This window comes from Passer montanus, unplaced genomic scaffold (assembly GCF_014805655.1).
Source record: "Passer montanus isolate IOZ18808 unplaced genomic scaffold, ASM1480565v1 scaffold11, whole genome shotgun sequence".
NCBI lineage: Eukaryota > Metazoa > Chordata > Aves > Passeriformes > Passeridae > Passer > Passer montanus.
The window spans coordinates 1,954,133-1,979,025 of record NW_024357613.1 but is presented as its reverse complement, the minus strand read 5'-3'; the positions used below and the strand labels follow the sequence as shown (position 1 = coordinate 1,979,025).

General features: G+C 37.5%; 1 protein-coding gene across 3 annotated transcripts in view; it reads right to left on the bottom strand.

The window, feature by feature from the left end:
* Positions 1-295: 295 nt before the first annotated feature.
* WASF1 (WASP family member 1) overlaps positions 296-24,893 on the bottom strand; it is an 89,080-nt gene continuing 64,482 nt past the window's right edge. For all 3 annotated transcript variants that reach the window (XM_039727955.1, XM_039727962.1, XM_039727946.1), the window contains exons 3-9: positions 17,805-17,939; positions 8,529-8,682; positions 7,677-7,794; positions 6,683-6,855; positions 4,517-4,696; positions 2,582-3,201; positions 296-1,209 (exon numbers count right to left, since the gene is read on the bottom strand). In XM_039727955.1, coding sequence (XP_039583889.1) covers positions 1,052-1,209; positions 2,582-3,201; positions 4,517-4,696; positions 6,683-6,855; positions 7,677-7,794; positions 8,529-8,682; positions 17,805-17,939 — 1,538 coding nt within the window. In that variant the 3' untranslated portion in view covers positions 296-1,051. The remainder of the gene's footprint in view (positions 1,210-2,581; positions 3,202-4,516; positions 4,697-6,682; positions 6,856-7,676; positions 7,795-8,528; positions 8,683-17,804; positions 17,940-24,893) is intronic.

Genomic DNA, 24,893 nt, shown 5'->3' with positions numbered 1-24,893 from the left:
AGAGAACTCTTGCACCCTCTCACGCTTCCCTTCTCAACAGGCTTTTGACTATGTGCTCAGACTTGAAGGAGTTATTCCAGGGAAGAGAAACACAAAAGATGTGCAAAACATGCACTGCACTGCTAGACAGCACTTTAAAAAATCATCTTTTGTCAATGATTTTAACTGCTGCATCTCTTCAAGATACACTAACAGTAAAGTATTTTTTGTACACCACAGATTAAATACCTGAAAACCAAGGATCTCTCAGGTATACCAGTGAAAAGCAGGTTTCATTGAAAGAGCAACACCCAGGAACATTTAAAATGAACCATTTATTAAATCAAACTGTTATTTTAACAGTTACATAAGTTACACAGCATGTTTAAGTCAAAAGATTTCACAAGGAAAAAAAAAAAAACTTTAAACTTTTATTATGCAGGCAAAAATAGTACCACACAATATGTACCTGGGAGGGAAGAAGGGAAGGGGAATCTCTAAACATTCAAATAAGGCCATAATTATTTAAAAACAACAATAAAACAATAATAAACCCCCCCAAAGATCCATTTGCTTTTCAGTGTGTTCAGTGCTGCTAACTATATGTACTTTTAGTGTACAGGTGTGATCGAGGCAGTGATATTTTGATAGCTAGGTTTAATGTTTTAAAACACTATCAGAAGTGGAATAAGGCTCATTAGTACATACAGCTGCCCTTGGAATGTCAATCTCAGTTGCCTTCATCAACTTAAAATTCACAAAGTGCACAGTTAAGATATGCCAAAAAATTGAAACTGCTACTCTACCAACAGCTGCCCATGCTTAATACTTAGTGGTCTATTGGAACAAAGTATGTTCTTCCAAAAGAGATGTGTAAGAAAAGCCACTGTAAAACATTTAGTTTTGAAGATGCACTAGGAGCTCTTTGTAAACTGAAAAGTAGAAAAACATGGATTAATTATGTTAAGAAAAGAATACAAAAAACACTAGAAATGACCATCAAACTTCCAAAGAACAAGCACCACAATGGACATTAGCATTCGATTTTGCAGTGTACAGCAATGTAACAAATTTACTCTAGCCAATCTACTTCATCAAATTCTGAATCATCTTCTGAATCACTGTATTCCACAGCGATGCGACGGGAGAGGATGGTGGCAACATCGTTCTCAATGCGCTCGTGCTTGGCTTCTTGCTCCCGCTGCTCTTCGACTTTGCGCAGCTGAATACCTGCAGAAATCAGAGCACAAACATGTCACTCTCCTCCTTCACCACTGCAAGAACTTTTTTTTGTCAAGCTTTCAAAGAGAAGAATGTCAGAATTGCAGCGGCAGACAAGATCTTGAGTTCTTCTACTATAATATCCTGGTTCTGATTTCCCATTAAAATACATTTTTAGTACCACTGTAAGTGATTAAGCCATTTTGCTATTTGCATTTTCTAGACTCTCTATTCATAATTTTAATGAAAGTTTATAGATATTTGAATATCCTAACAAGAAGGACCTCTTGTAACCCTGTTTGGGATAAAGTATTACTTGAAGATGAAACCTGTGGTAATTCAAGCCTTTGTTTTTTGGGTATAACTTGGTCAAAAATGTTTTCAGCAATCACCTAGATTATACCAGCAGGCTCTAGTTTCTCTTTTTTGCTGACATTCTCTACGTATGTTCACACACCTCTTTGTACTCAGTTGTTGTCAACATTTCTTTAGACTTCAATGGTGTTCTCAATTCATGTGCATATAGACATGCAAATATATTTCAAATTAGTGCTATAGCCTATCTGCTGATATTACAGTACCATACAGATTCCGAGCTGTGCTGCAGTGCAGGGGAAGAGAAGAAGAATGTAGGACTTGAAACATTTGAGAGATCTTAGTTACTGAAAGATACCCCACCATCAAACAGCAGCACACACCAATGTGTGTGTTCTGGTGCCAGTGAGGATTTTCCTGGCCATGGGCACCATAAGCTGAAAGGTACAGCTGGCACACACAGCTCCTCATGAGATCATCAGGAAAACACTGCCCTGCAGCTCTGCCCTTCCCTTGCACTCTTGCCATGGGCACCTTGCAATGCAAAGGCTGCTCCACTACAGCACTGAGATCAGATACTTAACAGCTTGAAGTCTTCAGCAATGAACGTCACTTATATCTTGTAATACAGTGATAGATGATCAAAATTCCAATGCCAATTGATCAGTTTCACTTTAATATAATGTGAAAATCTGTCTGTGAAAACCAATGTTTTTGTTTTCTACACAATCTGTAGATGATCAAAACCAGCTACATTTGCAGGTAAACAGAAACAGAAAGATAATCTCCACAGATCATCTACAAACACACGTACTTTTTTCTGTAATCTAACTTCCACAGAGAACCAATTTTGCCATCCAAACTAAACATCTGATAAGTGCAATTACAAATTGAAAAAAACCTGTCTACTTGGCAATGCATACACTGTAGGGGATAGAAAACAGAAACAGACTTAAGATGCTTTTCTCTAACTTCTTACACATGTGAAATATTCCTCTCTCAAAGGTCATACATATTTAGCAGGTTTCTGAGATTGTTCTTTTTGCTGCTTAATAGCCAACGTTACCTTTCCGTATTGCTTCCAGCAGAACGCTTCTAGCATCACTGATCACAGGAAGAGTTGAAGGATGGCGCTTGGGCTCAGGAGCAGGAATCACTTGGGATGGTGGAGATGGAGGCATTATGGGTGCATGAGTGCCAGGGACAATGGTTGTGGGAGGAGGGTGCAGAACAGGAGGAGGGTGGGAAAGGTTTGCAACTGTGACAGGGGAGGAGGGTCGAATGCCAGGAGGTGGCAGGGGAGGAGGTGGGGGTGGTGGAGGAAGTCCCTGTACTTCAGCTTGTGGAGGAACTGGGTGAACGGGCAGAGCTTCGCACACCTGGGCAGCTCTAGTGACCGGGGGAGAGGGCTGTGCTAGGGGAGGAGCAACTGGAGGTGGAGCTGGATGAAGAACTCCTGGAGCTATCTGGAGAGGAGCTGGCGGAGGTGGCACAGCTGGGGCCTGCAGAGCAGGGGGTGGGACTGGGGGTGGAGGGGTGGAAGTCATTGCAGCTCTTAATGATGAAGTCGACAAAGCAGATGGAAGAGGTGGTGGTGGTGGAGGAGGAGGAGTGGGGCTCACAAACACCGGTGTTCTGCCTGTTGCTGGTGACTGAGGACGATTTTCTACCAAGCCAGGAGTAGAACTGCAACATCCAATAACAGAACAAAGTTATTAGAGCTAGGGAGTGGAAAAAATAGTAATAGATTCACTTCTGTAACTTTAGAACATTGAAACCTGGGCATTAAAGAGCATTATGTACTATGGTGATTTCAGGGTGTTGTCCACACCTCATAAATAAGGAAGTCTAATTTTCAGTATGGAGCTTGCAACTGGTTTCCAAAAGACCTCTGCTCAAATTCAGCTGTTAACCAAATAGATGTTCTTATACAGTGTACCTGCATCTTTATCAAAGGTTTCCTGCAGCAGTATAATTTTTCCCTGTTGTCCCTAAGTAAATCCAAATTCCTTTTCTCAAGTCAGGGAAAACTAGCAGTTGATAAACTGTTTTGATTCACAGAACTTTAAAACCAAACCAAACAATGACAATAAGTTAATTTGAAATATATATTTAAGGTGTGATGACAAAATGAGTGAGACTAATATCAAAGGTCATCAATACAGTGTACAGAGAGGTACAGTTATATGCTAGATACTCATTATAGGACAATGAATAGGTGAACTGAAGAACGCAAGAGAGAACAGTACATTTATCTTCATGAAAGACCACCAGAGGATTTCTTTAAACTGTTATGGTAAATTAATCTAAAGAATTATGCATTTTTGTGTATTATCTCCTAATCAGTAAAAATCATTCTTTTCAAGAGACTAACATCTTGCTGATATAACAACCCCATCTGAATTAAGTATCCTCTAGTCTAAGCTGTATGTGCCTGACCATAAAGTAAGACCTTTGGTATAAAAAAATAGGGGAGTGACAAAGAAATTTTCACCCCTAGAAAATGTTCTGAAAAGGTACAAAGATGTAGGGGAAAAAAAGCCACTTTGGGAAAGAGAAGCACTTACAATTTAGCAAATGCAATGAATACATAGTTTTGACAGCTGACTGTCTTGCTGTAATATATTCTTCCTTTCATGTAGGCTGAAACACATCTCAGTTGTACAAATTTCCAAAACTCCAAAGCTACATCCCGAAATGCCAACATATTTCACACAAGCATTTTCCATACAGTTCTTTGTCTTGCCATTTAACTCAGAAGGCACCACGGCTGCAGTATGGATGGCAAGCTGAGGTCTGTCTCCACCAGAGCATCCTATGGGATTTGGATGCCCGCCTTCCCATCCAGCTGCTGGTGTCCCTGTTCCTGCAGGCACGCTGGGGCAGCCAGCCACAGCCCCTGGGATTTCTGGCAGACATAACGCTGACATCTATTGTGGGGGTGGTAGATAACTAACCCAGCCCCAAGAGATCCCTCCACACGTGGCTCTGTGGCTCGTACCTGACGCAGGGGGGCACAGGCTTCCCTTCGGCCGCGCCGTGCATGGGGGGCGGCGGCGGCGGCTCGTGGGGCCTGACCAGCACGCGCTCCTCGGCTCGGCTCAGCAGCTCGGACATCTGGCTGTAGGGCAAGGCAGACAGGGAATAGGACCCGTCGATGTGGTCCACGTATGCTTGGGATCTGTAGAAAAGCAGGGAGAAATGATCCAGCTTCACCTTTTGTAGGAGTCAGTATTAGTGCCCTCAGCCACTGTTCTGTACTTCAGTCTGAATTCTGAACGCAAGTATCTTCTCTCCACTAGTGTTGCATATTAGACAGTGAGGCTTTTCAATAATTTATCCCACTTTCCCTGTTATTACTTCTAGCAGCTCAAGGGTTTGATTTTGATGGGTGTATCAGATAGTTTCTACAGTATGTGTGTGACCTCAGTGTTTATTAGACACATTATTTTGAGTTAAATAAACACAGCAATACAATGAGCTAGCAAGCTACTCTTCTTTTATAGCATTCATGAAATGGATGTTAGAATGGTAGAATTTACAACTGAATAATTTAGCTGAACTTCTGTCAGAGGATCTTTATTCCAATATATACAGAGAACTCGCTGCTTTAATAGACACAGGACTCAATCAATATCTATTATTGAGTAGTAGCACTAAGTAAAGATGATTCAACTTGTTAATGACAACTTTAGACACACCTCAAGGACCTAATGAGTTAGTAAATTTAAATTAACTATTCAATTACGAATTTTATTAAAAAATTCTATTAAATTCAGAACAAAAGTATTTGTAGAACACTTTCCAACAAGTAGAGCAACACTCTACATTTCCACATACTGCTACCACTGTAGTATCTAAGCCTATTAAATTCTTCAGGGGTGAAAGTCTTCCTCATTTATTTCAAAGCATGGTGCTGCTCTGTATCTGAACAACATGTTCTGCACATGCAGTGCTCCCAAGCACTTCAGCATTATTAATAATTGCAATAAGGTACTGAGATAATCAAGGTTTAGGCCAGGGTCCTGGATACAAAACAAGAATGTCGAAAGTGGAACCCAACATACAACATAACAAAAGGACAGCAGGAAAGCAGATGTTTCTGCCAATGACTCGACACAGCAGCTTACAGAGATTCTATAAAGCTGTTCCTAGGAAAATGCTAATCACCATAACTTAACTTGTACCCCACTGAGTGAAACGCACTGAGAGCATTTTCCACTCTGAATTGAGCTAAGTTTTCTACAAGCAGGTTTTTCTACTTTTCAGGCAACAAACACTCTCTCCTAGAGTTGTCATAATTACTCACTGTCACTACTGAGCTTGTTTGAAGGCCTTACAAAGCTAAACAAAATACTCTCTTATGGTGTGCTTTTGACCACAGAAAGATAGGGGAAAAATTTAACCAGTTTTTGAGAGGATAATGAATACTTTTTAATTTAAAAAAACCCAACAACACAAAACAGCCAAAACCCCCAAAGCAAAAATTTATCCCCAAATTGCCTAACATTACTTGTCAGCCCTTTTTGCTATTAGATGTTTCTTGGCTGGTAAAATGGACTTGACTTTGCACCAAGACCAGAAGCATAAGCACAGCAGGTATTTACCATGTGAAATGCTACTTTTAGCCACCAGCAAATACATGCTGTGAAATGAGAATTCAACAGGTTGGATTTTGTAATAGGCTATAACCAGAAATGTCAATCAAATAATGGATTTGTTCAAGAGTAAAGAGAAGCTCAACATTCTCATTTGAGCTCCAAGTGGATGTTTGTTCACATCACACACACGATATAGTCTTGGCAGTGTCTGTTAAGAAAAATCAAGAGGCTGGAACAATGGAGATTTTGTGGGTCAGGACTGGAATGCAATGACACACCTGGGTGCAAGCTTGCAGCAGTGACACTACACCTTCATCAAGCTGCAGAGGACAGCACATCCTCAAGGATACAGTGAGGATACCTGCTACCCTTAAAAACAACAACATAGTAACTACTCATTTAAGGACACACTAAGAATTTCAGAACTGTGTTATGAATAAGCTAAATCAGTGATTTCCAGGGCATTTCAAGGGGAGCAGCAGCACCTCGTCATTGACCATTTCTCATGCATGTTCACTACGCAGTATGAATACACTTCATAAAGGATAGAAAAAACAAAAAGGAACCTTGATTCAAAATGTGAAGCTGGGCCATTAGCAACTTCAATGTGCTTATGTAAGAGGTTAGCATCATCTTCTGCGAGCTCTGGACCTTGGGCTAGCTTCTGCCACTCTCTCCGTCTGTCATGAGGTGCCCTTGGCACTTTCTCTGGTTCGTGAGGGCGATCTAGATTTTTCTGCTGTAGGAAAGTTGTGCAAACAAAACTGACAACTGAGACAATATTTTTTAATTACATGCATATAAACATCAGCAACAAAATTATAAAAAACAATCCTGTTTCAAAAGCAAGAAAAATTTTCTTTCAGGCTAAACATAATATGCAGACCAGACAGACTTGTAAGAGCCAGAAACATCAGACTAGTGGCTAAGAACCTGAATAATATAGAGAAAAATACCTGTTTAAGTTGCTTTTTAGTCTAAGTCTGAAATAAAATTATAAATCTAACAGTCATATGAGCGTTAATTTATAATATATTTATAATAGATTCTCTACTACATATGAGACATACAGAATAATGGTCAAATAAAAAAGTAGCATTACCATTAGCAAAAGTGCTTGTTTAATTTTAAGAAAATATAAGCAAAATGTTTTAGTCCTACTAATTTCTTTCTAGTTTAAACATATCTATTAGAATATCATTCAAGCTTTTTCACCTGTAAGACTGTCAAAATTTTGTCTTACAAATAAATGTTCAAGTGAAATTCTTTACACTTTATTCGTCCTTCTTTTCTGAGTCATTGCTATAATACTTAAAAGCTTTGGCAAAAGTTGTCTATGTTAAGACAACATGAAAGCTTTAGGTCTTTCTATATTATTTTACTACTACTGCTATTATTATTATTATTTAATTGTTAAAGTTGGTGGAACTGAATGAATACAAGTAGCTTTAGTTGAATAGATGTCTCTGTCAAGTCTGGATTGCTATTAAAGTAGCATATTTGCAAGCAAACCCTTTCTAGGAAAAAACAAAGAGAGCCATATAAAGTTAACATATGTACCTTCTGCTTCCTCTTTTCTTTTCTTTTGTCCTCTGTGTCCTGCAACATTTTTTCCTTCCACAGATCAAAGAAATATGAAGGATTGGTATAGAACTTCAAACCCTCTTTTCCATCATCCCTGAAATACAGTGAGACAAACAGGGCATACTATTTATTTGACAAGACATTAATCCATACATTAAGACAAAGCAAGGGCATATTAAGGAAGATATAGTATCTCAGATCCTGCAATGTTTTACCGAGGAACACAAAAGAGATGATCATTGACCTCCTGCACCAACACTTCTTACTATTTTTCCTGGCATTCAAGGTTCTAATTTTAGAAAGATAACTTTAACGCAATCTCCAGGAAAAAAAAAAAGAAAAAAAAGAAAAAAAAAAGAAGAAAAAAAGAGAAAATATCAGAGAATTTCCACTCCAATAACTCAAATCTTGCTATTAAAATATTGAGCAAATTTGTGTGGCTGTGCCTCTGTTTAGCTACTGATTCAAACTGAATCTCTGGCACAGCAAACAATATTCATTTCCATTGAACATCCTTCTTTCTACCCACTGACCTGTTTAATTTCTTCACTTCACATCCAAGTATATTATATGGTTTAATAAATACAAAATTTAAAAACTACTTTTTCCTACCATGTTACACTGAGATAAGATTTGAGTAAAACAGAGTAAAGTTTTAATGCTTATAATGTCTTCTGCTGCTTTCACTCCTCCAGCAGCTTCCCAGTTTTCCAGTCAAGCATAAAATATACTCAAGTCCTACTCCATGTAAGCAAAGTGCCTGGATATATCCTCTCTATTACATAAAATAAGCTAGAAATAGTTTTTGATCAATTTTGTTTTACTAACCTGTAAGGGGTGAGAATGTTAAGTGGAGGAGGCTGCTCACAGATGTCGTAAGTTTCTTGCAAAGGAATTGGCAGAGTTTTGCGGTCAAACAGCTGCTGGTCTTGAATCGTGGAACTCCGGAAAGCTTTTCTCATTGTAATGTCCTGCAGTGACACTGAAAGGGGATATTGCCATTGAAAAAAATCCCACCTGATAAATTTTGTTTGGATTAATCTGGAATTGCGGAATCTTGGTTAAAATATAAAGCAGTACTGCTTGCATGTTGGGCCTTTTACAGCAAATACAGATTCATCTATCGCCATGACAAGATATTGTCAGACTGTGTGACAAACATGGCTGTAATGTTCTAGCACATTATCCTCTATTTAGCTTCACAGGAAATTTTTCTCACCTAAACAGACATCAGAACTCTGTCTCTCCTAAGTAGTTCAACAAATTGTGTACTGTAGCTGTAAAATATCATTCAGTAGTTCAGAAGTACCTAATAACGTTTACCAACTCCATTTCACAATCCTTTTGCTACTAAAAACTGCTCTCTGTCTTGAGGTATAGATTTTATCTTTGTGGCATAACAAGCCAACCTTTGCATTCCTTGCATGTAGGCAGCAGGTGCACTGAGGGCCCACTGAGATGCCAAACCAGCAAATCACTTAAGCTTATGCTACTGAGATCAATGGGCATTATTGGGAGGTGATTCTGTGTTCCAACACATGAAAATAGTCAAATGCTATTTAATCTGTTTAATCAACATGAGCCTTCTCTGTCTAATTCAGAGCCACCCCGACTTTTAAGCACAGTCATTAGGAATAATCAATTACTTTTATGTAAGATCCACAGGAAAACAATACTACATGAACACAACACATTAAACAGGGATTTCAACTATTTTTACCCACTCCTGGTAAAGCCTACATATCTTTCTCGATTTCAAAAGAGTTTTTTACTATTTTATTAAAATTTAGATAAAGATTAATGGAAAAGTGACCACAACTGATAAGCTTTGCACTTTTAATTCTGGAAACAGTATACCTATTTAGTCTCATATTTCTCTCCTTCCCTGCTCTTCAGTTACCACATCTGTGAATTCTAGGCTTCACAGCTCAAAGCTACCTTTGCAACCAGCATGAGACTTCCATTAGATAAAGCAGCAGATCTTTTCATTAGCTTGGGCTCTTTTTTTAAAATCACAAACAATGCTGAAAACAGTTTTCTGACTTAGTAGCAAAGAGTACTTTCAGCACATACATTTTATCTATAAATAATTATGTTTCTTTTATAGAAACAGGTTGGTAGTAATGCCTGTTTATGCAAGATGAGAGGACAACTTTACCCCTGCCCTGCTATCACTAGGGCCTTTGGCAACAGTTTAAAGAAAAACCTGTTTAAGCTGAAAACCGCTTTTTCACTCGAGCTCCTGTAACACACACAAGGTACACATACATAGGTACATACACCAAGCTGGATTTCTGCTGTGGGATCACAAAGGGGCAGAAAGCAGGGTTTTTCCCAGAAGGCTTGCAGTTCCTGGAATGTTCTGTCTTCTTACCTAAGCATATTGGCAACATCCTTTCTGAGGCTAAAGATGGGATTTATTTGATTTTCAGCTTGGCTTTTGAAGTTTATTAAGCTTGGCAAGGTTGTGTATTCCTGGAGAAGTTTCCTCCTTTTTACCCTTAGGTTCTAATTCATCACAGTGTCTTTTATTCTTTTTAATAGCTTTAATTAGCTGCTCAGAAGCCTTTTTAAATGTGTGAAAGAAGTATTATAATGTCTGAATGTCAGCTAGGAGTCTCAATTTCTGTAGGTATTTTTGCAGTCATAACTAACCCTATATATTTTGTACCTGTCATGAAGTACAGGTTGTTATCAGCTGGCAAAAGTTCAGTTAGAATAACTGAGGTTTACCTAATCTAAAAATTTAAGTCTCAGATCTTTTTACACTTCAGCTGCTTTTCCTTTGTGTTGTTGGTTATACAAATAACACCAAATGTACTTGCTCAGAGTTGCTTGGCAATCCTGCAAGATTTCTAACTGTATGTTCTATATTGGAGACATTTCCAACAAAAGTAAAACTTAGTATACTTCTCTTTGAACCTGTGTACATTCTGAGGACAATGAACTTAATCAGTTTATTCTAATAAATAAATACAGTACTTTGGTTTAATATTAAAATGCTCACAGAGTATGTGACACCATATTATTAACACTGTTCTACAAACTCCTTATTAGCATTCTATCTCTTCAATGAGCAAGCACAGCCAGTCTGATCCATAATGTCCATTTCCTTGCTTAAAACTCTACATTTTGTACACATAGCGGGGGATAACACACCAAAGGATAATCAGTCAATCAATCCCCAACAATAAGCATAATAATTTTCTCTTTAAACCTAAGCTACACAGCAGAAAGCTTCATGGAAAAGGTATACTGTAGAATTTCCAGCAGCATTTCCTACGCTGATGACCTGTAACAGGCATTCCCTGAAAAGCACACCATTATCCCAACCAGCAGACCACATTAGGACAGCATTACTCAGGAAACAGAAGGATGTGGCATGCAGCAAGGGAGAATCCTGCCATGGATATAACTTGCCTACACAGAGGGATCAGGTAAATCCCACATCATACACCCAGCGTAATCCTGGGCTGTGCACGGTCTGGCTGACAAAGCCACTTGTTTGGCTTGCCAGCTGGCAAAGGGACAAAAGCCCTGCGTGGTTTACAGCCTCAGCAGGGGTGAAAACCTGGCTGGTCCCACGGCCACCCGGCTCTGATTGACACACTGGCACTGCAAGGGGGTGGGCAGGCAAACAGCATGCATGAGTTCAGGTGGCAGAAGAGATGTGCAGCTGATGGAGGAGCTGGAAAAGCTGCAGGCATTTGACTTGATGCTGGTAAATTTGTGCTTCCAGTTGCTTAATTCTAACTAGCACCAGAACTTTTGGCACAGCCCAAGATCCTAAATTTAATAAGGATTTATTTTTCTGAAAGTCCACCTACTACACCTACTACTTGTGTTCACTGCAATTAAAAAAAAAGGGGTCTTAAATAATTTCCTTAAATGTTGAGATATTCACCATTTAATTTGAAGATTCATTCAACAGTCTAAACAAATGCCTGTTTGTCTTTATTGTGTCCGTTGTTTGGATTGTATGAAAAGACGTATTATATCAGCCAATCTAACCCTCTGTGCACAACAATATTTTCCACATAAGCAAAATTTGTCTGTCAGAAAGCTAAACTGTCAACCTTTTGTACACTTGGTTTTGAAAGAGACGCCAGTCCATTTTTACTTATAATCAACAACACAATGAGGGGGTGGAGGGGAAGGGTATTTAAATTGCACTCTGATGAGATACAATAACTGTATTTCTTTTGGGGTAAAGTAAAAATGAAATTAAAGCACATCTGTAATGTGCATACTAAATAATGTTTTATCTCTTGGCAAGCATCTCATTAAACTTCAATCCCCATCTTGTAGTGTAAGTCAAGTACAGAGCTCACTAAAGCGCTGACAGAAAGTAGCTACCTTTAACTTTTCAAATACATTAAATACTACATTTTACTTCACCAGAAGAAAAAAAAAGTTACTAGATTTATTTTTATTATTTTACAGTCCCTCAACTACACAATTTATGGTTAGGTTCTAGGTCAAAAAAATCCGTTCTCCTAAAGAGAGTTAATAAAGAAATCATATATATTCCTCTTAGAAACTTGTTCTCTTAATTCATTTTGCAGAATTTCATCCTGGCAACTTTCAAAACCATAAACTCCTGAATATTACAGCTGTGACTCCCTGCAGAACTAAATTACTAGGGGAAATTTCATCCAAATCAAGGGACTTGGTTGCCCTATACAATTCCCTTTCTCTGTTCAAAATCTTACCCAGCAACCTGAAAAGTGCAAAGAGGAATGAACGACATTCTCAAACAAATAACTTAGTTGTAAATTTCCCATTAAAGAGAATTAATTGGTAGGGAGTGGCGCTGTTGAAAATTCTCTTAAGGTAAAGATTTGTGCGATTCAGTTCCTAAAGACACTGCAATCTCAAAGTCAGATTTCTACCTTATTTATTTTATACTTTTAATGATTATCCATTTAAACAATGACCAGAATGCACACATATTAGGTTTCTCTGCCATCAGAATACTCTGACTGTGGGTTTAATAGTTAAATAGAGAGATTATTTCTGTAGATCAGACATCACTCTTGGGCTTGTCCCCTACAGAAGAAATAGAAATTTTCTGAAATACTGTTAAAAAAAATTCCAAAACAGCTCAAGAGCTCTTTGGATAGAGAAACTATGTTGCTTAACTACTACAGGTAAACAAAAAGAAGGTGTAAATGCTACAGCAATCATTTGAGGAGGACTCAGAAGGTGCTTCAACTGCAGCATGTACAACAAGCAAGGCCTATTAAGACGTGAATTACCCATGGGCATCAAGCACTGAATCTGCTGGTAAGTCTCAACAAACCACTACATTGTTTAGCAAGTCATATTTTGTCCACATCCCTCTTTTTATACACAAAACATGCACTATCATGGTCCTACCATGGATCTATCAGTCCGTGGACACAGTAATTTAAAACTGATTTACTTCCTAAATAACTCACAGATTTAATCAAGGGCCCAAGAAAATTGGAGAAGGAACATGGAGAGCAGTTGAAGTCCAGCCACTTGCTCAGAATCTTGAGAGGGAGACACACTCAAATCCAACTTTCTTTAAGTAGTGATGTGCAATCCAACTTTCTTTAAGTAGCAAGTAGCAAGAGACCTGCTATATAATCCAAGAGTCTTTATCTGCCTTGGAGGGTAACATTTCTAATGAATGAATTCACAATAGTTTACTCTCCACTTAATAGAGTACATGTGGAGATCACGACCCAATTTTCATGTGCTCCCTGTTCTTAATTTTGATTACATTTATACTCAGCAAAATCTTTTTCAGAGGCTAAAGACAGTGAGCTGCCCCTTAAACTGGGGTTTATTTACTACCCTTTCCTTCTAAGTCCCACAGTGGGCTGAGTATCCAGATTTAAAGCTGACCAAGTCTCCCATTTCCAGCAGTATACAGACCACAATTATCTGTCAAGCTTTTTAGGTTTCTCCCCACCAAATGCTACCTTTCTTTACCCACAGCAAAACAACAAATCTGGTTTTGGCGTTGGTCCAGCGAAACTTCTGAACTACTATTGTTTTAATGACAGGGCAATATTTATAGAATGTTTAGAAAAACAACTAACACATGTATTCAAAGGCAGAAGCCTGTTGAAACACAACTCGCAACACTTTGATTCCTTTCTTGAAATGTGCCAGGCTACTCACCCACAGCACTTCTGCCCATTAGGTTTATTTAAGTTGCTTGTCACAGTTGTAACAAATATACTATGGAAATCAAGAATTTGATACACTGCCTTTGAGATTAAAATCCTAACTGGTCTGAGGTTTAAATAGAATTAGGCAGCTCACAATGAAAGAAGCACCAAATTAATACCAAACAGTCTGATAAATTCTGAATTTATGAATTTTCCTTCTGCCCTGATATTATTTATTTCTGAGGGACACAAAACTATTTTCCAATACCTCATGACACTATACATCAGGGCTCTACCATGTATCATCATCTCAAAAAAGAACCACATAATTGTTAAAATTAATATTCTTTTCAAAATTGTCAGATTTCTACAACTATGCTATTTTTCACTTTTAGCAGTACTTCACACTTAAAAGGCACAATTAAATTCATGAAAATTTGATCAATTAAGAGAAATGTTATTTTAGTGATGCAATTTGCATATATATGGACAGAGTTAGTAATGTTTCCTATAAAGTAAATACTGAAATGAAAAATGGTTGCAAAGAAATTATACTCAGGATTGATTTTCTCACCTATGAGGACACCTTATATTGCAGGGCTAGTGAAGCTGTTGACCTTAGTTCAGCTTTATAGCAAGAATGTGTTTTCTCAGTCCAAAAAGGACCCCAAATATTACTCTTGGATACATATGGGTTTGTTTCCCATACAATTGAAATAAAGCTGAGTTTACTGATGGAAAGCAGAGGATTTCTTTTTGTCTGCATACAAGTTGGGTATGTTCTGAGGGGAAAACCCAAATGTATATGAAAATAATAAAGTATGTTAAAAATCTATTAAAATATGAAATTAATAATACTGAGAAATCAAGAATTTGAAAACAGTGTAATAATTCAAAGCAAACCAAGTTGATAGCAATTCTTCTATGACAGAAAAATTGTGCATGAGGAGTTAGACTCCTAAAGATATAATCTTAACCTTGGTTTTATTCTTTCACAGAGGTGCTGTAATAATTCAAAATGAGAAAACACACAGAGTGTTCAAACAAATTCAGAGCTTTTTATCACTCTGACTCTACCAGAAACGTCTTGCCAAGTATCTGCATCTCGTTTAGTGAATCTGACTTGGGCTGTTTTTGTTCATGCCACTTAGCTTTAAATGAATCTTAATTTCTTTCTCTTGTGTAATAGCATGGGCCCAAAGGAACCCATTAAATCTTCTATTACTGCCTCCTGGCAAAGAGCAGATGAGACTCATTTCACAAAGTATATCCCATTTTACTCATGCTGTTAGCTGAGTAGAAGTACTGAAAGTTCTTAATTCTTGCACAGAGAGTTAAAAAAGGTAAATTCAAATATTCCCCCCCTTCATGCATTAACATCCCTCAGCTATTCTAGTCCATACTAGGACTAAACCTAAACTACTTGTGATGGATTTCTAAAGTCAAGCCCAAAACAATATACTGAAGGAAAAAATGTTTCTTGATCCCTAACTTTTAGGGAAATAGATTTTTAGGGAAATATCAAATGTCTCCTCTTCTCCTTTGTCCTCATCCGGTGACTCATTCCAGGAGATGTTTGTGAATAAGGAGCACTGGCTACAGCTCAGGGACTGGATATTCTTAGGTTAATAAAACCAGTAATTTAATAGCTCCTGACACGGAGGACTGCAAGTGCTCCTCTGAAGTACAAGCAGTCACTGTTACTCTCTGGTGTGAGACACAAATCCAGGGGATCAGGTACAAATCACCCTGAGCCATGCTGGACTTCACTGTGTGGACCTATTCCCTGTTTCCTTAACTGCAGTCTGTACCTTTCTTTGGCTATACAGTTTAGCAAACACTACAGCATGCACACTTCTGTGCAAATGTGTTGGGATGGTGCATTGGGGACTACACACTATTTAAAACTACTTCTAGAAATTCTCTAACATCAAATAGTTACAGATTTTTGGTCCTGAAATGTAGAGCCAAACTACTAAAAGGCCTTTTACATAGCATAGTACAATTTTCTTGCTATTGTGTAATATTCCTGGATGCTTCAACTCAATGGCTTAATATGGTCTCTCCATTCTATGGAAATGTGAATGATTAACTTATTAGATATGATATCATATCAACATACACTGCCCTCTGATTTAAACCAAAACTAGGCTATCAAGAGTAAATGCAGAAATGCCATTAACACTCCAGAGTGTTACAGTTTTTACAAGATTACAACTGCTGACAATTTATTATCATACATGGAAAGGGTTTTTTTATCATTATCCAATCATAGCAAAAATGCCCTAGTTTGGGCAGGAGATTTCATTTTTTCCTAGTATCTGGTATAGTGCTGTGTTTGGGATTTAGGATGAGAATAATGTTGATAACACACTGATGCTTTAGTTGCTGCTGAGCAGTGGTCAAGGACTCTTCAGCTTCTAACTCCACCCTACCAGTGAGCAGGACTGGGGGGCACAAGGAGCTGGGAAGAGACCCAGGCACAACAGCTGACCCAAACTGGCCAAAGAGACCCTCCATACCATATGGTGTCATTGTCAGCACATAAACCCAGGGGAAAGTTGTCTGGGGGCTGGGCTGCTGCTCAGGACCTGGCTGGGCATCATCAGTCAGCAGGTGGTGAGCAACTGCATTGTGTGTCACTAGCTCTGTATATTCTAATATTATTATTGATGTTTTCCCTTCCTTTTCTGTCCTATTAAAATGTCACTATTTCAACCCACAAATTTTACCTTTTTTTCTGCCTGATTATCTCTCTCCTCCCACTGTGGAGCAGGGGTGAGCAAGTGGATGTGTGGTGTTAACCTGCCAGGTTAAACCACAACAACTGGAAAAAAGAGGTGTACGGGGGTGATTTATGCTCAGTTATCAAGAGACTTGGAAAATCCCATTAATGTAAGAATTCCCCTAGGCAAGTCATGATTCTGTGGAAAATCTGCTACTAGCTGTGAGCAGCTGTCTTTCAAAACCTGTTCTAAAATTAATGCCACACGAAATACAGATCCAAAACTTCCCTTTGCTTTATTTTGCTACTAGTGAAATTCTGACATCTATAACCAGAGACAACCTGAAGACTACTCTCACTTCATTATTTCTGTATACACAATTGTAATCACACAATGTAATAATACACAATTATTATATCTAGACATTCAGAACCGAAACAGCATTCTATAGTTTAAAATTGGATCCCACATCCAATCTGAAGTTATTTTTCATTATGGGATGTTCCTCTACTTTCTAGGTCTTAACCACATAGTTTAGAACACCCTAAATTTTTTGGGGTTACAAGATTTTTCACAGTTGACCTGTGGCCAGCAGATACTGACAAAGGCAAAAAAGCTTCATAGCATTTATGCATTAGGTGGCCAAACAAAGCCTAGGCATCCTTTAAAATTCTATACAAATTCTATCTTACAGGCAAGAGTTGATGACTTCTGAGAGTACTTGTTTTCTCAGTGCTAACCAATATTTACAATATTAAGTTATTTAGAAAGAGTCCAAGAAGTTATGCAGCAGTAATAAATGAAGCTATACAACTATAATGTCATTCAGAAAGTAAGATGGTACAAGTTAAATGAAAAAAAACCCCACCTGGACAAATGTTTACATTCTATGAGAATTAATAGAAAGGTTTAAAAAAATCTCCAAGCATTCACATAATATGACATAATGTTATTAATATTCCAAATATGTAACACTACTGAGGTGACAGATACTCCTGTAGCCATTTTTTTGTGAATTCCTTACTATCATTCAGTAACCATGAAAATGCTGAGCTCAGAAAGCTGCTCAAGGCTATAAAAAAACCTGTAGCAGAAATAGAACTGGACCTTTCTTATGATGCTTTGCTGTGGATTCTTATAAATATGATTTAAACTATTAAACTATTATTCCATTTCACCTATCAGTGCTGTCTGAGTGACAAAATAAGAAATCCTCCCTGCAGGAGGTAACTTACATTCCTCTTCCTTTGGATCGAGCTGTGTAACACTGACAGACAAGCGATCTACACGCTCTTGTAAGGAGTTGACTCTAAATGAGAAACTGTGTGCTTCATTGAAAAGTTCACCAAATATATCTTCAGCATATTTACCTGGAACATGGGAAAAAAAAAAATATTCAAGCATACCACAAGACAGACAAATGATTTCTAACCGTTTTAATTAAGTAATTCTAAGATGCACAAATATCATTGTAACAACCTGTACTTACTGAGCCCATTAAGAGTCCTTAAGAAAAGCAAATAGAAGTTAAATACTTAATGCAACTTATTTATCAGAAATTAAATTATTTAATACATTACAGGACAGATATTCAGCTGCCATAAAATGATTTAACTATGGAACTAGACTGCAGTTTCTTGGATATTTCTAAAAGGACAATTTCCAGCATCTGATGCTGCTCCTGTCTGAGTGATAACTAACCTTTAAATTTACCTCAACACTGCTCTCAAAATAAAGCACTGCTTCCACTCCTGCTGTACAGAGAACTTTACAAAAAAAGGAAGATCAGATATTCATATCTAGGTAAATTAGAACCAGCCTATTCAAAAATACACACTAAAATAATCCTACCTTGAAGGATTAAAATTCTAGTAACTGACCCATTTACAGTGAAGTAAAAAAACCCCAAACAACAAAAAAAATCTCCTTTGTTCACATCAATGGACATCATATTTTTAGCACAAAAGAGCAGGAGATTCAAATACTATGAGAAAAGGATCAGTAATGAGTTTCTTTTCTACAGAGTACTCCCCATACTGCTTCTAATGCTCTCAAGACTCCATTTGACAAGTCTGCCAATGTCACTGAAAAAATCCCACCAGACTACACAGCAGAATGTGCAGCCACACTTCTGAAATACAATGTGATAGCTTTCAAAACCTTCTATGGTACTGTGCATATGTAATTCATGTATTGTTTGTGCACTTATGTTGGTTTTGGAAGTATAAATCTCACAAATTTCTAACTACCTGCTTTGCACTCAAGTTCTGACAGGTATAAAAGAAAAGGATAGCTGTGGAAATTCTGTCTTTAGTGAGCAATACATCTGGAAGTATACATAAAAACAAGGACATTTTTATATAAACACATCAAAAGAACAAAAATTAAATCCCTACAGGTACTGTGGAAACTACTTTAAGATGCTGTGTAGTAAGCACAAGGCCAGCACATACCATTTATTAAGACTCAGGTAACAGCAAGAGAAAACCAGCATGACTGTACCCAATGGAATATAAAATATGATATCAGAAGAAATGTACAGAAGAAGAAAATAGAAGAAGAACAACTAGCAAACTAACAATAAATAGTCCTTCAAAGACATGAGGAATAATAAACCTGCTAGGGAGTCTGCAGAGCAGACTGGCAATGAAACTATGAAGGAATACAGAGAAGGCAAGAATCCTGTGAACAAACTAATGTAACATCTTCCATTGGTGTCCACCAAAGGGAACTGGAGAGAACCTGGTGCCAGAACTCACTGTGGGAAGCTCAGAGAAACTGAAGGGACTGTGAATCTACACAAGAATTACAAAACTAAAGGAACATAATGACCAGCAAATATTAGGAATAATTGTACTTATACACATTGAAATACACAACAACAAGGTTCAAATTTTTTTTCATGGAACACCTTGGGAGCATGAGAGCTACAGACCCATAAGGCTGACATCCACACAAATTAGTATAGATCATTATGAAGAACTGAATTAGCAGACATCTGGATGACTCATGACAGAAGAGACAGCACAGCTTTTGTAAAAGGAAATTCTGAGTGCTTTAGAAGTGCACAGAGAGCTATGATCTACTGAGATTTCCAAGAGAGTTTAGAAAGTCCCTAATCAAACGGTTTGGGGAAAACCTAACAGATGGGGCATACAAAATAAGTGGCACAGATAAATAATTCCTCAAAAGGTAGAAAACAGGGCATAGGAGTAAGTCACCAGTATTCACAGTCGAGAAAGGTGAGTTTTGCTAAGTTTCTATGCTGGGATCCATGTTAATTATGTGCAAAATTACTTGAAAAAAAAATGAGATCAAGGTTTGCCAATGATACAAAGTCATGAAAAAGAAACACACTGATCATTAGCAAATACAGACAAACCTCAGCTGGCTGGAGAGGCTTCCAGGCTGAAAAATGCTGGAAGCAGGGAGATTGGTAGGAATATCCTACATGCTGTCTTGCTCTCATGCTTGGAGCAACTGCTGATATCCACAGCGAGAAGCAGATCAAAGGCACTCCCACTCTGAGAACCTTTGTCTCACAGCACAAGTCCACAGAAAAATATAGATGGGAAGTTAGTAAAAGTCTTCCCAGCTGGCAACTCACCTAACATAAGACCTTCTAATATGTGTCTTGAAACTCTGAAAAGTTTATGTTCTTTAACCTGTACCTGAAGCAAGAGAAATTACTTAAAAATGTGATCCACTAAAAACAAGACTGTTGAAGTTTTAATACACAGATACTAAAAATTTAATGCATTTCAGATAATATGTTCAGAAATATTAATTTTAATTAGATAACTCACATAACATTCAGAGATATACATGCAAAAATTAAAATAAAATATAAAATCTCAGGTGTAGAATTGAAAATTAATTTAGGAGCTGGGCTTTAAAATCCAGTAACTTCCCTTTTATAGGTGTATTTTGAGGCTAAATTTTTATCTGTATCATTTCATCAGGCTTAAAATTCATCTACCTCATTAATGAGCTCCAATTGCAAATAATCTGTCTTGGAAATCTTTTCATTACATTGCATACAGCCACAAACATACTGCAAGGAATAATTTGCCTATGCTTATGAACACTAATCCTCAAATGGGAAATACATTAAAAACAACCTGTCGTGTTTGAAGTGGTCTGCCAACCATGATGTCTCCACCTACCTGTGTGTTGGTGGTCTCTTTATTTAGCCAGAGGTATATTTAACCAAATGCTTCCTCTAGCAAAGCAAAATGTTTGCTTTTTGTGAAATGTACAACTGCCATTCCAAAGAATACTGTATGTGAATGCATAAATACGTACACAACACACATAACCCAGTATTCATCTTGCCATCTCTGTGTACTGTACAGGAGTCTATCTTCAGTTTTGAATGGATTACAAAGGACACAATTACAGGTGATAATACTGAGCAAAGTGGCACAAACTCAAATAAGTAAAAGAAAGTGTGAGAAAAAACCACTCCAGTAAACAAAGCTGAACTCATTCCACATAATTTTTAGGTAATACGTCGGAAGAGTGAGAATGCAAAATTAATTCCATTATACACAATGAATATTCCAAAGTATCATTAACGCTTCAGAAAATTTACAATATTATGGGCCTACTGAAAAACTCTACTCTTGTTTCACACAGCACAATAAAGAGAATTACAGTTTCCCATGGCAATTATAATATTAACACCTTAGTATCCTGCTCACAGTTGGATACATAATACCAGATCAGAAAGATCACTGGTCTTGTTTGCCTACCAAATTAAATGACAATATAAACTTCTGCAATTAAATTAATTCAATGTCTGTGAAAAGACTTATTTTACTGTATTTGCAAAACCTGCTTGGCATTTATTTTTATTAACAGAGCACTTAAAAAATTTAAATAAGAGGATACATTATTATTCAGTTTTAATTAAGGAATTTATTATTCACCTGATTATTCTTTTCATAACTTTTCCTCACGTATCTAAGGGCTCTGATCACAATTAAACCTTCAGTAAGAAAGGGATACAGGAATGCAGCTCTCTCTGGTGTCAGCCAACATCCTTTTTTGTGACAGACAAAATGCCTTGGAAACAATGTTTCGTCCTTCCTCCCCTCAATAATATGCATGTACTTTGATGGGTTTTTGAACAATTATTTTTCTGACTTTTAAAACAGACCTATGAGCTGAAAACAGAACAGTAGCTAGTAGCTACTAACTGAAAATAGAGTAAAAATTATACTGATTACTGCCTTCCTAATTTTTTTTAAATTAAAACCACCAAAATATGTATCACCTACTCCATTTCCATTCATTACCATGGCAATAAGTTTACACTGGCTTATAAAATGTAAAAAAAATACTGATCAGTTTTACAGTGCTTTGCTTTCACCAAATGTTCCTTCTAATTTGTTTTATCTCCTAATTTCCCCCCATAATTTCTTAACCATTTGTTCAACCTCCTTGGCTTTTATCCACAAATGAGTAATTGCTAATTATCCAACACACTAAAATGAAAACATACTAAGGTAAAAGAAATGGGGTTTTTATCTTGTTCTAGGGGACTGGGCACATATCAGATGAACTGAAGTCAACCACAATGTCCATAGCAGGTTCTGGACAGTATTTCAGTGTAATTAAATAAAGCTTGACAAAGAAATGTCTTCAAAGACTTTATTACTGTGTTGTTCAATCTTAGAACCACACCAAGGATCAGGGCATGCACTAGCAGTCCTCTCAAGCCTCCAGTCCTTCAATCCACCTGAACTCTGGCATTCTCAATGCTGTATCTGTTGGCAAACCCTAAGGAAAGGCCATTTAAATTAATCATTTTGCAACACTAGATCAGTTACCAAGAGATTTAGTTACAGGCTCTCAGACAACAAGTGGGACATCAGTCCTGAACCAGGACTTGTGGAAGAAGTCACTTCTTTACTATTCTGCTGCATTGTTAAAGAAAAAGAGCTCCAAACCCTTCAACTGCAGCCCAGCCTGAAGCAGCACCCTGCAGATCAGCTGTGGCATTGGCAGCCTTTGTGAAACGTGGTCTGCATTTGATGTGGGTACCTGGATAAACACATCCACCACACACAGCTCAGTGCCATAAAACAGCATCTTTCTGTGAAATTCAAGAGGATGACTGGCAAAACTCAGGCCAATGCAAGATGCAGCAAGCAGGACACTCAAAATAAGACAATTGTTCAATCTTGCCAGAAGTATTGATCTTAATTAACTTAGCCTTAATTGATCTGTCAGACTTCTGCGGCTCAGTGGTGTGTGTGTGTGTGTATTTGCATATTTTAACATTTACAAACCTAAAATTGCCTTAATTGATCTGTCAGACTTCTGCGGCTCAGTGGTGTGTGTGTGTGTGTGTGTATTTGGATATTTTAACATTTACAAACCTAAAATCTAACCCAACACATTTATCATTGAACTAAATTATAAAAATACATAATACATTAAATATGTGGTGACATTATTAAGTACAAAGTATAATAAAGAGTTATGTCACTAAAATGATATTTGATATTAAAATAGTAAATATATTGATATATTGAATTATACAAAACCCAAAATAATATTAGCTTAAAAATATGAATTTGTCAATTAAAAAAATTGTATAAATTGGTAAAATATCTCAAAGAACAAGCTTAGAATTTAGTCTGTCACCCACCTATACACTATCATTCCTTGATTTCTATTATTTTGTTCCTGTTCACACACTGCACACTATTTCTATCCACTACATTTTCTAAAAATAAAGGTACAGAACAAGAGTAGCTGTAAAACCTGTCATGTCCCACTGCCCAATCTCTTCCCAATATACCTATACTATGCAAAATTACATTATTCACTACTGAATAGTTCCTTTCTACACAATAGATCCTTTCTACACTTTTCTACACAATAATAGAAAATATTCTCTCAGGATAATTAGTTACCACATAAGCCACTCACAATATATAACCAAGGCTCCTTTATACAGCCAAACAGGAAAGATATTCTAAGTCTATTAATACACTTTTCCTCCTTCATTATTTCTGACATATAATTTAACATATCCATAGCCTGTTGATTCAACTCCAGATCTTCACTACATAATTTACTTTTTTGAGAAAAATGAGATGTATCTGAGTTTGAAAGTCTGGGCTTATTTCTCATCAGGATAATTTCACTCTCACAGCTAAGTGATTAGGAAACAGACTAAAAGCTAGGAGATGGAACATGGAGTTAAGAACCTTGGTAGGTCCTTGAGAACATTGGTTATGGTTGAGCAAGCTCTGTAAAATGACATACTAAATACATAGCACTGATGCTAATTAGGAACGTTCATTATGAAAATGTGAGGGCAGTCCACAAGCATTATAGTAGGAGTATCAGAGTACTGAGGAGACAACTTGATTCCTTTAGCCAGGAAAATTGAACCAGATGTTTATCAGACAACCTGACCAGGGCATCAAAAGTATCAAATAAACTTTGTTAAAGGCCTTATCAAGGGCAGGTCTGATGCTTCTTGTTGACATCCAAAAAGAAGAAGTCAAAAATCTTCAGCCATGGAAGTCTGAGATACCATTTGTTACCACCCACTGAGGACCTTATAAGTAAACTAGCTGAGATTACCATTATGTATTCAGAAATCTGTGGAAGAGACTGCTGAGAGCTGAACTTATGTGAAAAGTAGCAGTGCTAATGATCATTTCACAGGGAAGTCTTGCTCTTCCTTTCATTTCTAACATAACCTGAATTCACTGCTTTATGTAGGCAAAGAATTAATGACAGGTGGGACTTTTTTCTGCTAACACAGTTGCTTTCAATGAAACTTTACTGACCCCTCGCTCATCGTCTCATTACCATTTGGGATGGACACAAAACAGCATTGCCACTGCTCCAAAGACAACATCAAGAAATCAGATGGAAGATTTTGAGAGGTTGTGGCTCTCTCAAGCCGAGTTAGCCTTTAGTCTTCAAGTGCATCAGTTTCCTTACCCCCTTGTGCACAAGGACACTTGTGTTCCCTGGCAATTGTAGCAATAATGAATAAAGAGGAGTGACTAATGAAGAAAATTCACAATGAATGTCTTCCTGAACACACTGAGAAGGAGGATGGGCAGGGCAAGATGCAACACAGGGGTTCTGGAATACTGACTGAAGCTCTAGCTGCAGATCTGCAGAGATTTACTTCCAGTCACGCAGCATGCAGGAACCTTAACAAGTGCTGAAGATGTTGTTCACTCAGGGTGAAGAGAGAGGTTGGTCTTTGAGCTCAAGAGGCCTGGTTCCAAAAATTAGTTGCAGTCCCAACACCTTGCAGCTAGGTATTTCTGGAGAAATATTTCCCA